Below are 14,093 nucleotides of genomic sequence, written 5' to 3' on the forward strand. Positions count from 1 at the left end.
CAGAACCTTAAATTTTCTAAATATTTAAAACATATGTGCTACATTCATATGATCCAATGAATTTAAAAAATTCTTAAGAGAATATATATAGGGCAGAATTTTCCTGCCATTCACCCAGTTCTCCCTAAGAAATGAGAATTTAGTGCTACAGTTCCTGTGTGTTCTTCCAGGATAGCTTGTATCTGAGAATAAGTAACTCAATTGCACTCTATATTTTTACCCTTTTGTAGAAGAGGTAGAGTATGCTACAGAGTGAGCCACACTTCCCTTTTAATTTTGTTTTTGGAGGGTTTTTTGTTGTTTTTCAACCACATTGAGTGCTGTTCAAGGCTTCTTCCTGGCTCTGAACTCAGATCACTCCTGCAGGGTCTGGGGGACAATATGTAGTGCCAGGGATTATACCAGACTGACTGTGCAAAGGGAGCACCCTACCTGCTATCCTCTCTCCACCCCAACCCCCTTTTTACTTAATAGATCTGATGTTCTCAAAAATCTTTTAAATGGGTTAATAGTAGCTCATTGTCTGGATGGACCCATTTCCCTTTTGAAATCACCTTATTTAGTCTTTTGATTTTACAAATCAATACTGTAGTCATGCTGTGATTAGATCATTTTATACATATGCCTGAAGGATAACATCCCAGGAATTTGAATGCTGGGTCAAGATTTATGATCATTTCTAATTTTTTTGATAAATATTGCCAAATATGTTCCCTAAAAATGAACCAATTTGTGGGACAAGAGCAGTAATACAGCTGGTACGGCACTTGCCACGTACTAGGCCACCTCCTCAGCCCCTCTACTGCTGTTCTGAAGAAGTTGGGTTCTGGGTAGATATACCAGCACACCCGGCACATGTATAGTGCTTCTTTCTCCAAATGCTTTTTTTTTTCAAAATCTGTGTCTTAAATGTCTACCTCCTTTTGCTCTTTAGTTATTGCCACTAATAACTAAATTGTTGAGCAGTTCTATATGTAATTTTTGTTGATTTCTTATTAGAGTGATTTTTTTAATTTTGGTTTGGGGACCACACCAGACCTACCTGTTGCTTACTGCTTGAAGGTCACTTTTGATGGTGCTCAGAGGACCACAGGGTAGTAGGAATCAAACCTGGGACCCCAGTATGCAAAGCAGGCTTTCCAGCCTCTAGGCTATTTGGTCCTTGTTAGAGATTTAAAGAAGAAAGCACCTTTGAATCTGCATCATTACCTTGAATGAGATTCTGTGTCATAATTAGGAAGAGCATTTCAGATATAGACTATCAGAGTCTCCCCTGAGCATTTAATTTAAGCCCTCACTATTTCTCCCACTTAAGCAGACAGTGACCACATCTTTCTTTTTATTGTTCTTCCAAGAATCTTCTGTCCTGAGTTCCAGGCTCCAGGAGACTTTTTTTCTTGTTTGTAATTGATAATTATTGTGTAATTTATTTTAAGGAATCAACAATTAAAGAACCTAAAATTAATACAACTCTTCAGTTGCGTTTTTTTGGGGAAAAAGGAAAAAGAAAACTTCATTATCGAGAATTTCGAAGGTAAATACAAAAAAAATTTTTTTTTACCACCTTGAAGATAGTATTTATTTGAATTTATAAGCTCTGATTTATCTTTTTTTTTTAATTCTTTTATTGATTCACCATCTGGAACGTTACAAAGCTTTCAGGTTAAAGTCTCAGTTATACAATGCTCAAACACCCATCCCTTCACCAGTGCACATATTCCACCACCAAGAATCATGATATACCTCCCCCCTTCCCCCTACCTCCCCAGCCCCCCACCCCGCATGTGTAACTGGTAAATTTCACTTTACTTTGATTACATTCAATATTTAAACAAAAAAATTCACTATTATTGATTTGGAGTTTCTCCCCCCTAAAGTCGATCTGCTGAAAAGAAAGCATCTGGTAATTTGTTTTCCATTGCTGAGAATGAAGAGATATGAGGTCCGGAGGCCGCACTAGCAGCAGCATAGTTTTGGATTTCTGTATTTTAGTAACTAAGTCCAGAGAAATGTCTGCCAGGAATCGTAAGATTGTAAGCTTGTACCTCTAAATTTTTTTTTTTTAGGAAAGTTTCATAGGTAGGAATTAAGCAAGTATAGTAATTTTCTAGAACTACAGACAATAAAAAAAATACTATATGTGAATTCTATATTATATTTGTCTCTGAGAATAAATACTTTCAAGTTACTATTTTTATAAATGTATACATATACATATATATATGCGTATGTATGACCTTTTATGAGAAAACTGTTTTACCAAACACAGTACTTTTTATTATCTTAATGTTTACAGCTAGTGGAGACATACATGCCTCTTTATTACTTAGTGAAAGGTACAAGTAAATATAAGCTTTTGATGTAACACCCTTGTTACATCATTGTTCAACTTCGGTTAGCACTGTGGCACTGTCTTTCCGTTGTTCATCGATTTTCTCGAGCGGGCACTAGTAACATCTCCATTGTGAGACTTGTTCCTGTTTTTGGCATATTGCATACACCACAGGTAGCTTTCTAGGCTTTGGTATGTAAAAAAATGTTATTTCACTCACTATATCAAGAGACAAACACTTAAGTGGGTGATGCTAAAAGTATTTTGCAATACCTTATACAATATTAAGATTGAATTTCATATTTTAACTTTCAGGTTTATGGAAAGTTTACAAGTAGAGGTTCAAGAAATGGAATTCCTGCAGTTTTCTAAAGGTTTGAGTTTTATGAGAAAAGAAGACTTTGCAGAGTGGCTGCTTTTTTTCACCAACACTGAAAACAAAGATATCTATTGGAAAAATGTAAGAGAAAAGTTGTCAGCAGCAGAGGTATGTGTGTCTTTCTGCTCTGGTTGTGATAGGTATTTCTTGTTTCCAAGTATTCATGTATACTTAGTTTATTTTTTCTTTTCTTTTTTTTTTTTTTCATTGAATCACTGTAAGATAGACCCTTACAAAGCTGTTCATGATTAGGTTTCAGTCAGTGTTCCAACATCGGTCCCTCCACCAGTCTTCCAGCACCAGTGTCCCCAGTTTCCCTCCTATCACCCTACCCTACCCACAACCTGTCTTTATGGCAGATTTTCTCTCTCTCTCTTTCCGTCCCCCCGTCTCCCCCCCCCCCTCTCTGTCCCCCTGTCTCCCCTCTCTCTCTCCTCTCTTTCCCCCCCTTTCCCTCTCTCCCCTCTCTCTCCTCTCTTCCTCCTTCACCCCCTCTTTTTCCCACCCCCCTTTTTTTGGGACATTGAGGTTTGCAATACTGAATAGTTGGAAATGATCACACTGGACAAGAATTGAATGTAGGTAAAGGGATATGCACAACAACTTAGTTTACTTTTCTCTCAAATTCTTTGATTCACTTGCAATTTATTATTTATTAATAAATGAGGCAGAAATTTATTCTTATTTTCCTCCAAATAACTGTTGAATTATCCTACTGCAGCTACAAATTAAATATATAATTAAAATAATTTCCAAATTAGAGCTAATAAACCAAAACAAAACTGTTCTGTTATTTAAATATTTTATTAAATTTATTAATGCTTTCCATATACCATTTTCTGATGAAAAACTATAACCTGGGTTAGAATTATTATAAGTATTATAGAAACTATGAATTTAGTATCTGTAGTTAAGTCAGTAGCACTCTAGCACTGTCGTAGCACTGTTGTCCCGTTGTTCATTGATTTGCTCGAGCAGGCACTAGTAACATCTCCATTGTGAGACGTTTTTGGCATATTGAATATGTCACAGCTAGCTTACCTGGCTCTTCCGTGCAGGAGGGATACTCTGGGTAGCTTGCCGGGCTCTCCAAGAGGGATGGAGAAATCGAACCCGAGTCGGCTGCATGCAAGGCAAACACCCTACCAGCCCTACCCACTGAGCTATTGCTCTAGTCCAAGTAAATAATAAATCAGTAATCTTCACTAGTCCCACTGTTAATTTCTGTTCTCAAAATCATAGCCATTTGCTACAAATTAACAAGAGTATAAACATTTGAAAGAAAGTGACAAGTGGGATTATATGTGTAGAGGTCAGTACAAAGAAAATATATTTTTCAGGCAGCCAAGAATTTATTTTCAAATTAAGATTTTTTGTATTTATTTTGCATTTAAAAAATGGGATTTTTTTCACTTTTTGTTTTGTTTTAAAGTATAGATTTTTTTTTCCAGTTAAATAGGACAAAGTTTAAAATCCTTATTGTTCTATTAAATTCATTAGTCCCTGAAGATTACTTTTCTAAGACTTGGAAAAACAAAGTCCTTAGACATAGTAAAGGTCAGAACTGAATTTCAGTCTAGATTCATCTAAGTCCAAAACCCAGTGCTGTGACCACAAAAAAAACTAAGCCTTTTTAGGAGATGAATTGCTTAGCAAAATGTCTTAATCTCCTGAGGCTGCCATAATAAACACAGATTGGTTGAGTTAAATAATGTGTTTACTTCTTTACAATTCTGGAAATCAGGGTGCCAGCAGGGTTGGCTGTGTGTGATATCTTGTTCCTGACTTGCAGGCACCATGTCCTCACTTAGCCTGACTGGAGCGATAGCACAATGGGTAGGGCGTTTGTCTTGCATGCAGCTGACCCAGGTTCGATTCCTCCATCCCTCTGAGAGAGCCCAGCAAGTTACCAAGGGTATTCTGCCCGCATGCCAGAGCCTGGCAAGCTTCCTGTGGCATGTTCGATATGCCAGAAACAGTAACAACAAGTCTCACGATGGAGACATTACTGGTGCACACTCGAGAAAAATCAATGAACAACAGGAAGACAGTGCTACTGTGCTACATGGCTAATGAGAGTGCTGGGGTGCTTCTTCCCCTGACCAGGACATCCCTATTGGATTCAGGCCCTTTCTGTGACCTCATTCAGCCTCAATTACCTGCCTAAACATTTCATCTCTGCATACACTAGGATCTGGGCTTCAACACTTGGATTTTGTGGAGACACAGTTCATTCAGCCATAGTCATTTGCAGCCTTTCAGCACCAGCAGTTGGTGATTGAAGGCAGGTTGGCTAGCACCAGATGAATCCACACACACATTGGTCTTGACCTGCGCAAAACCAGGTTCCCAGGAACACAGGGTAGAGTCTACACAGCCACAACATCTCAAATCTCTCAACTCTGTAATTCTGGTATTATTTTGCATCTCAAACATCTAAATTGTAAAGAGGATTCATTTATAAGAATAATGTATTTACAAAATTGAATGAAATTTACTTTCCTTATTTTGTTAGAGCATTAGTCTGGATGAGTTCAAGTCATTTTGCAATTTTACAACCCATTTGGAGGATTTCGCCATTGCCATGCAGATGTTTAGTTTAGCTCATCGCCCTGTCAGACTAGGTAAGTTGTTTGACTTATTTCATTTTTGTCATCTATAAACTATATTCTTATCTACATCAGTGGTTTTCAACCACCCATCTGCAGGCTTATCTGGATGACAGCAATTAAGAGGCCAATTCTAAACAGTTGACTGACCTTCTGATTTAAGTGTCTGGCTATTCTAGTATCCAGGTGTGTTAGAGGATCAGAAAGATAGTACAGGGGTGCTTGCCTTGCAGGAAGCCAATTTAATCCCTGGCATAATATATGGTCTCCCAGACACAGCCAGTCCCTGACTACACCTGGATGTGGCCAAGCCATTCCCCAAAAGAAATACACTAGAATGCATTTACATAAGTATACTATATACAAAATAGCATTTAAAAAGTATATTTGCTTTTCCTTTTTTTAAATATTTGCATTTAAACATTGGTTAGTATTAAACAACCTACTTAGTACTCTGTTTACTTTTGTGTCATTTATTAGTCAAAATTGTGGTTCACATAACGTTCTTTGTCTGCCAAAATGAAAATGTATATGACTCTAGTTTTCAAATAACAAAACTTTGATTTTGCTTAGACTGTTGCATGTGGTAGGTGAATTGTTTTCTGCTTTGTTTTTTAGCTGAGTTTAAAAGAGCTGTGAAAGTAGCCACAGGGCAGGAGCTCTCAAACAATATTTTGGACACTGTTTTCAAGATCTTTGACTTGGATGGTGATGAATGCCTTAGTCACGAAGAATTCCTTGGGGTGTTAAAAAATAGGATGCATCGTGGTTTATGGGTAACAGATTTTGACTTTTTAAATAACTTGTTGTTATGTGTAATTATGTGAATGGTGTTAAACCTAACACCTGAGCAAATGTATAGTTTTAAGTAGAGCTTCTGTCATTTATTAGGGAACTGTAAGCTGGAACTATAGCCATCATTGAAACATCTCAACTTATAGAATCCAGTGTTATTTTGCTTTTTTTTTTTTCCTTACTGTGACTCTAAACAAAAACCACCCTAGGATTTAGTCAGAATTTAATCTGATCAGAAATCATCACCTGGAATTCATTTTGGGCTCTGTGGTTACTACACTTTTACTCATATCCCCATTCTGTCACCAATTAACTGCTAAATTTTACAGATACTTAAATTTTTTTGAGCTTCATGTTGAGCAAGCCAATTGAATTTACCAGAAAGAATTGTTTGAGAATTAAAGGCAAAAATTCTAGAACAAGGGCTCAATATTAGCTATTATCATTATTGAAATTTGTTAACTCAAATTTCACATTGGTCAATTACTGTAGAAGTAATCACAACTCAAAATTTTGTCTAAATTGGAATCTGCAGTCTACAGTGAAAACTAGGGCCCAAAGAACTGCATGGCAGAAGGATAAGGGGGAAATTACAGTAGGTTTGTAAACTATTTAGAAAAGTGAATTATCTCCAGCTACAGACATTACTTGCAGAAAAATCAAGATACAGTCTTCATTATCAAATGTGTTTTCAAACTTTGTAATCATGTAATGCCTAGAGTTAGTAAACATCCTCCTTAGTGATAAATAAGCCTGTATAGTTAACCTATATTCCCAGAAACCTCTTTACCATTTCTCAGACATAAAAGAAAAGAGCTATTAATCAAGGGAAGAGCAGATAGGGTGTTGGCCTTGCACACAGCCAACCCAGGTTCCATCCCCAGCATCCCATATAGCCCCCCAAGCACTGCCAGGAATAATCCCTGAGTGCCGAACCAGGAGTAACCCCTGAGCACCACAGGATGTGGCCCCCAAATAAAAACAAAACAAAACCAAAAAAAAGCTATTAATCATTACATGAAAAAGAGTGTCTGTATGATAGGATTTTGTTTCCCTGTGCCTGATTCCTGTGTGGCTGTGCTATTATGGGCCTCAGGATACAAATCTTCTCTAACCCGTACTTTCCCCTTTAGCTGAGAGAGCTAATGATCACATAATACTTTAACAGTCACATAGCACCACGCTTTTTTACTATTGTTATGCTATTTCTCCTTAAGTCATCTCATCAAGTATATTGTAACCTATTGTTTATTATTTCAGCTAAACCAAAATTTTAAGCATATGTTTTTTTGGGGGAGAAAGATTGGAGGCCTCTCCAGGGGCTGGTGATGGAAGGCTCCTCCCAACTCAGGGTTCTAGAGTCACACCCAGCAGTGCCTAGGGAGCATACAGTCCCGAGGATCAAAGCTGGGGCCTCAGGCGTCAAGAGCAAGTGCTGTGTGCACTGAACCTGAGCTCTGACCTTGTCATTTTTATTAGACATAGCTAAAAAGTCCGCCCCCCAAAAGGGAAGGTTACAAAATAATTATAAATTAAAATGTTATGAAATAATTACCTTTTGGAGGGTGTGTCACATCCAACAGTGCTTAGAGCACCAACATTTTAAAGCCAATATATTAAGATAATTATCAAACCCTTGTTATTATCTTACGGAGGAATCCCCAATCTCACAGTCTTAGTTTGCCCTCCGTTCTTTAGTTCCCTTGAGGATATCCTTGGGACCCAAGATAATACAGGGTTAAGTTAAGGCACTTGCCTTGCACAGTGAACTGCAGTTCAATCCCTGGTATCATACATGGTCTCCAGATCACCACCAGGAGTGATCCCTAAGCACAGAGCGGCCAAGATTAAGCCCTGAGCACAGCCAGTTATGGCTCAAAGACCGCCACCAAAAGTGTCTTTTGTTTGGGAGGGAGGGTTGGAGGAGGGGAGGTAGCTTTACATCATTTTCAAATCATTTTTCTTTAATATTTTATCTTAATTTTACAGTTCTGTCCTAGTTATCTTTTACAGTAATTCACCTCAAATACTTTTCATAGAAGTATAGGAAATAAACAGTATCAAAATAAATGTGAAGCCATGCTCAGCCCTAAAGAGAATGATTACTTAATTCTAACTTCTGTGTCACAGGTGCCACAACAAGGAAGCGCACAAGAATACTGGAAATGCGTGAGAAGAGAAAGTATTAAAGGGGTGAAAGAAGTCTGGAGACAAGCTGGACAAGGTCTTTAGAAAGGGATAGTGTGGGAATTCTATCGATGAAAGTGCCGAAATCTGTTTTTTTCATAACCAGATTATTCTCTAAATCTTTATTGACTTCCTTTATAATATAAACAAAATCTTGTGTTTGCTTTCTTATTCAGGAATTTTAGTAGGATTTCTGAAAACAGATAATAGATTCTGTTAGAAGGCCTAGAAATAAAGTAACACTTTGTACTTTGATAAGGTTGGAAACCTGGGTTCCAGGGCAGGGAGAGAGGAGGCGGGGGCTGGACGGAATTAATATTTGGCAATACTAGGGACTGGCTACACCCTGTGCAGTGCTGGGTCCATGCAGTGCCCAGGATCAAACCCAGGATCCCCACCTGCTCCAGCCCACTGAGTCATCTCCCTGACCCCTTACTAACTTTTTTAACATAGTGGCACAATATGTTCTCTGCAAGGGTAAACTGTACTGATGAAAAAGTAATTGATATGCAAGGCCAGTATCTATTCCACAAGTCTCTATGCTCCCAATAGAACCAGTTACATTTTTTTAATTTCAGGTTTTTTCAATATGTATCTTTTACCTCATAAACTTCTATGTTTTATTTCAACTAATTAAATGTCTTTCAAGTAATAAGGTTATTTCTTTATTTCCTCACTAATAACTGAATGCTTGAATAACAAATGGTAGGTGCCTTATTCCAGTTTCTTAAGTATTTTGTGCTGATTGGAAAATATAAATCATTATAATTTATTGTTTTAGAAGTACTTTTTTTTTCATTCATTGCAAAACCAAACCAAGAGAAAGGGGTAAATGCAAAAAGCATCATCCACCATTTCTTCTTTTTTCCAAAGAAATATTACCTAACTTTCCTCACATGTCTGTCTGGATACCCCTTATGTACAAAGTCTGGATATTAGAATTATTTCTTGTCTTCTCAGGCTCACCCTAACTTTTTCCAGCTCTATCTGGCACCGATGCACTTGATCCGCTTTCTCATCTGACCATTCTCATTTTCCATTTTCCCACTATGCACCATGTACTTTTCTTATTTCCCTACACTTCCCCCTGTACCCCATGTCCTCATATACAGTTGCTTCTCCTGACCCAAGATACTTCCCCCTGTACCCCATGTCCTCATATACAGTTGCTTCTCCTGACCCAAGATACTTCCCTCCTGTCTTCCAAATTTTTAGACAGCGCGTGCCTGTTTGCGTAAAAAGTTTCTCTCCTAAACTGTCAAATCAGGAATAGGAACAGTGCTTTAGTCATCTATCTAGGTGAGTTCCCAGGCTTATAAAAAGCATCTAACAAAAACTTGTTTAAATAAAAGGAAAGAAAAAGGGAAGAGGAGAAGAAAGAAAAGTAAGGGAGAGGTAGGTGGAGGATAATGGGAGGAAAGTGAGAAGTCAGCCAATATTCCAGGTACCTGCTAAGTACTGAGTGCTCATGGCGAATTCAAACAGGTGGTTCCTTCTCCCATGGAGTATTTAGTTTAAAGGAGAAAACTGAAAACTAGTCATAAATCGTGTTCAATATCTAATACATATGAAGGTTTTTTTTTAAGCAGAGAAATGTTAGAGAACAGAAGAGTTGACCTTCTTAACACAAAAGCAACCAAGGGGATTGAGGATACAGTTTTCAAGTTGTCAGAGCCCAAAGGATATGTTCTACAATTTCAAAAATGCATAGAATGAATAATTTGTGTTTGTCAATAAGATGTGATTTCTACAAAGTAGTCTAATCTCCCTTTGAAAGTGTGTGGATGAGCATTTGTATTAAATAAGACAACTAGATTTGCCAGTGTCTCCTTTCACTACTGTGAAGTAAGCAGGCAGACATCTGCCTAATGAAAAGTCAATCTTAAATTATTTGTTCCATTACTGAATTTTATTAAATAAACCATTGAATCTCCTAATGTTTTTATGGTTAGTTTGTATTTCTTGTTTGTATTTCTGGGGAGAACATGAGGAGATGGGGTGTCTGCAGAGATCATGAAGTATGGAGATCTTCTTCAGTCTTTTCTCCCTTTTCCTTTCCTGTACATTTCTAGCTTCTGTTCTCTTCCCAGAGTTCCTAAGCCCAGTTTCTTTCTGGATGTCTCCATTTGATAGATAGGGGAAAAAAGAGAAATTCCCAGTCTAATTCTTCAGAGTACCAGGGAGGGCTAACTACAAAGATTCACCCTCAGCAGAGGAGCACAGCACACACAGTGGGGAAGATATATAGAAGCCCACCAAATTCAGTGAGCAAAAAACATAAAAGGCTCAACCAACACTAACTAGCTCAGGAAATCCTGAAGCAGTGACATAAGTGACACCATTGTGAGTATGTTCATTGAACTCAAAAAAAGTTGGCACATGTAGTTAATAAAGCACAAGAAAATATGAAAGCCAAAATGAGAAAACTGCAAGCAGAAAATAAGAGTGTGGTAGGTGATATTAAAAATAATAATAATAATAATAAAACCTCAATAGAAGTTCTGAACAGCAGCCGAGGAAAAGAGCAAGGAACTCCAAGATGAGATGGAGGAAATTGCTAGGAAAACAGCAAAAGGTGAAAATAGTCTGAAAAGAAATGAACAGCATACCAGAGCACTTTGGGATGAGTTCCGCAGAAGCAATATAAGAATCATCAGAGTTCCTGAGGAACTGGAAAGGCAAATTAGATAAAGAAACAATAGTTAAAGAAATCAAGAAGAATTTCCCAGAGTACAGACACCCAAATACAAGATGTCTGATGGGTCCCAATAAAAATAGTCAAAATAGGAAAATTCCAAGACACACTGTACTCAAAATGACAAAATCCAAAAATAAAGAATACTGAAAGCAACAAGATTGAAAAAGGAACCATATACAAGGACAGCCCGTATCTACCAATTGAAAGTCTAGAGAATGAAGGGAAATAATACAAAAACTCAACAAAATGAACACCTTGCCAAGAGTATTCTAATAGTCCAGCTAAATTATTATTTGGATTTGAAGGAACAATTCATGACTTCATGAACAGGCAATAAATTCATAGGGAATATTATCATAAGGAATAAAATTATATATATATATATTAGAAGACTATATCCATAGCCAAGGCAGAGGTTAGGAAGACTTGTCAGTGGTTGGAACTAACCACAAGTGTGTATGAGGCTGACGGTACGTAATATAGAGAAGAGACCACTGTGACAGTAATAGCTGGGAAAGATCACGCTGGACAAGATCTGAGGATTAAAAGTAGGTAAGGGATATTCTTGATAACCTGTCAGTATCAGTATTGTGAACCATAATGCCCAAAATAAAGAGAAGAAAAGCACCTGCCATAGAGGCAGGCAGGGTGGAGGGTGGGGAGTGATGGGAGGGCACGAGGGAACACTGATGCCGGGAAATATACACAGGTGAAGGGATGAGTGTTGGAATACTGTATGACTAAAATCCAATTGCAAACAGCTTTGTACTGCTCTGTCCCACAGTGATTCAGTTAAGAAGTTTTAAAAAAAAAAAGTATTTAAGAAATTTGTTGCCAGTGCATCTGGTTTACAAGCAACATTACAGAGAAAAAGGAGGCAAAATTATATGGGTCAGTGTGAGATTGGTGCAGCCTGTATAGAAAACAGTATAGAGAGTTCTTTAAAAACTGAAATACTGGGCCAGAGCAATAGTAGGGTGTTTGCCTTGCACACGGCTGACCCGGGTTTAATCCCCGGCATCTCATATGGCTCCCCGAGTACCACCAGGAGTAATTCCTGAGCACAGAGCTAGAAGTAACTCCTGAGCATTGCTGGATGTGATCCGAAAAGAAAAAAAAAAAAACTGAAATACTGAGCAGCTCGCTGTAGATTTCTCCATACCCTATGCCGAACCAATTTCATGGGGGCGCCTCTGATGGAGTGAGTGTCTTCTCTCCACCCACTCCAGATGAAACCCCGGTGGCCACAACTTCCAGAAGAAGATCCCAATTACACAGGACCAGGAACTGAAGAACTCCAGGCCACATGGCAGTGGTGGCAGCAACAGACTGTCCCTTCCTGTCTTCCCAGCCCTTCGGGGTCCTGGCTGTCATGCCCATGAACTGCCTCCAGGTGATATTTAAGCATGTCAAGAGCCTTCATCCAGGGAATCACAAATGAATCTCAGAATGGATTTGCTCCCTACAGAGATGTCTCTGGACCCCAAATTATTTACAATTTTAAAATTCCAGGAGTGCATGGCCCCTTTTATTGCCACACAACCTTTCATGATACTCATAATAAGCAATAGAAAATAAATTACCTAGCATCTACCTGTGGCAGCAGGCTTGAATGGTGGTGGGAAACTAGAAAATACTGGTGGTGACATTCAGCCACTGTCTACCTAAGCTCCCACATAGCCATGATCCAGAGACACACAAAGGAATCTTGGACCTGAGCAACTTGCTGTAGCAATCTCTTCAGGCCCTAATTATTAAAATTTTAGAATTCCTAGAGTGCTCTCGTGGCCATATGACATTGTATTAATAACAAGCAATACAAAACACATTGTCTAGCATTGCCTTTTTGACAGGTATGAGCGGGGGTGGAACTGGTCTCAAAATACTGAAGGTAACTAAAGTAGAGAAAGTATTGTGCAAATTGTCTACCGCACAGGCAGGGGGAGGTGTGGGATGGGGGCGGGGAAGATACTGGGGATTTTGGTGGTGGAAAACGTGCACTGGTGAAGGGATGGGTGTTTGATGACTGTATGATTGAAGTTCAAACATGAAAGCTTTGTTACTGTACCTCACGGTGAATCAATAAAAAAAAGAAAAAATAATGGTGGTGGGATTAGTGTTGAAATATCGAATGTAATCAGTGTGAACAACCTTGATGAAAATAAAATTTAAAAACTAAAAAAAGCTGAAATACTGTATGACCCAGTAATATAATCACTACCAAAATTAAAACCCTAATTCAGTAAGTTAGGTGTACACTTATGTTCACAACAACATAGTCAAGAGGTGGAAATAAGTGCCCATAATAAATAACAGTATAAAGAAGTTCTGAAGTGGAAAACTCAGCAGACTTAATGGAAAAGTGTTCATATATTTTTTAAAACTGAAATCTTGAATTTTTCAAGAATATGAAAGGAACTTGAGTTGACTGAAACAAAATAAGTCAGAAAAGTAAAAAGACAGTTACTGGATGATCCAAAAATGAAAAAAGGAGATGAATACTTCCCCAAAGAAGACATATGGCTGGCCAATAGACATGAAAACATGCTCATCATCACTCATAGTTAAAGAAATACAAATTTAAAAAAAAAAATGAGATGCCATCTCACACCAGTGAGAATAACACATATCAAAAAGTCTAGAAATAGTGTTGACAGGATTCTGGTGAGAAAGGAACCTTCATCCACTGTTGGTGGTAATGTCATCTGCTTCAGCTTCTATGGAAAGCAATGTGGCAAACTCTCCAAAAAAATAAAATAGAACTCCCATATGACCCAGCTATACCATTTATTGGTACCTATCCCCAAACACAAAATCATTCATCCAAAAGGTTGTATGCACACCTATGTTCACAATGTTCACAATGCTTAGTACAATAACTAAAATATGAAAACAATCCACATACCCTGCTACGGATGAATTGATCAAGAAGTTGTGATATACATTGGCTGAGATATAAAGTAAAAGGCAACCAATCTCAATTAAAAAAATATTAGCACACAAACTCAACCTGTAACATGTTAGTAATCTCTTCTGCAAGGACTTACTGGCTCCAGGGTGAGATACAACAATCTTCACACACTTTCTTCTAAG

At 38.0% G+C, this 14,093-nt stretch overlaps 1 protein-coding gene across 1 annotated transcript in view; it reads left to right on the top strand.

Annotated features, from left to right (window-relative positions):
• Positions 1–10,239, top strand: part of MICU2 (mitochondrial calcium uptake 2) — a 108,148-nt gene extending 97,909 nt beyond the window's left edge. The window contains exons 8-12 of the mRNA XM_055140506.1: positions 1,437–1,534; positions 2,648–2,819; positions 5,227–5,335; positions 5,939–6,096; positions 8,246–10,239. Of these exons, the coding sequence (XP_054996481.1) occupies positions 1,437–1,534; positions 2,648–2,819; positions 5,227–5,335; positions 5,939–6,096; positions 8,246–8,347 (639 nt within the window). The 3' untranslated portion in view covers positions 8,348–10,239. The remainder of the gene's footprint in view (positions 1–1,436; positions 1,535–2,647; positions 2,820–5,226; positions 5,336–5,938; positions 6,097–8,245) is intronic.
• The last annotated feature ends 3,854 nt before the right edge of the window (positions 10,240–14,093 follow it).

Source organism: Sorex araneus, chromosome 1, assembly GCF_027595985.1.
Source record: "Sorex araneus isolate mSorAra2 chromosome 1, mSorAra2.pri, whole genome shotgun sequence".
Classification (NCBI taxonomy): Eukaryota; Metazoa; Chordata; class Mammalia; order Eulipotyphla; family Soricidae; genus Sorex; species Sorex araneus.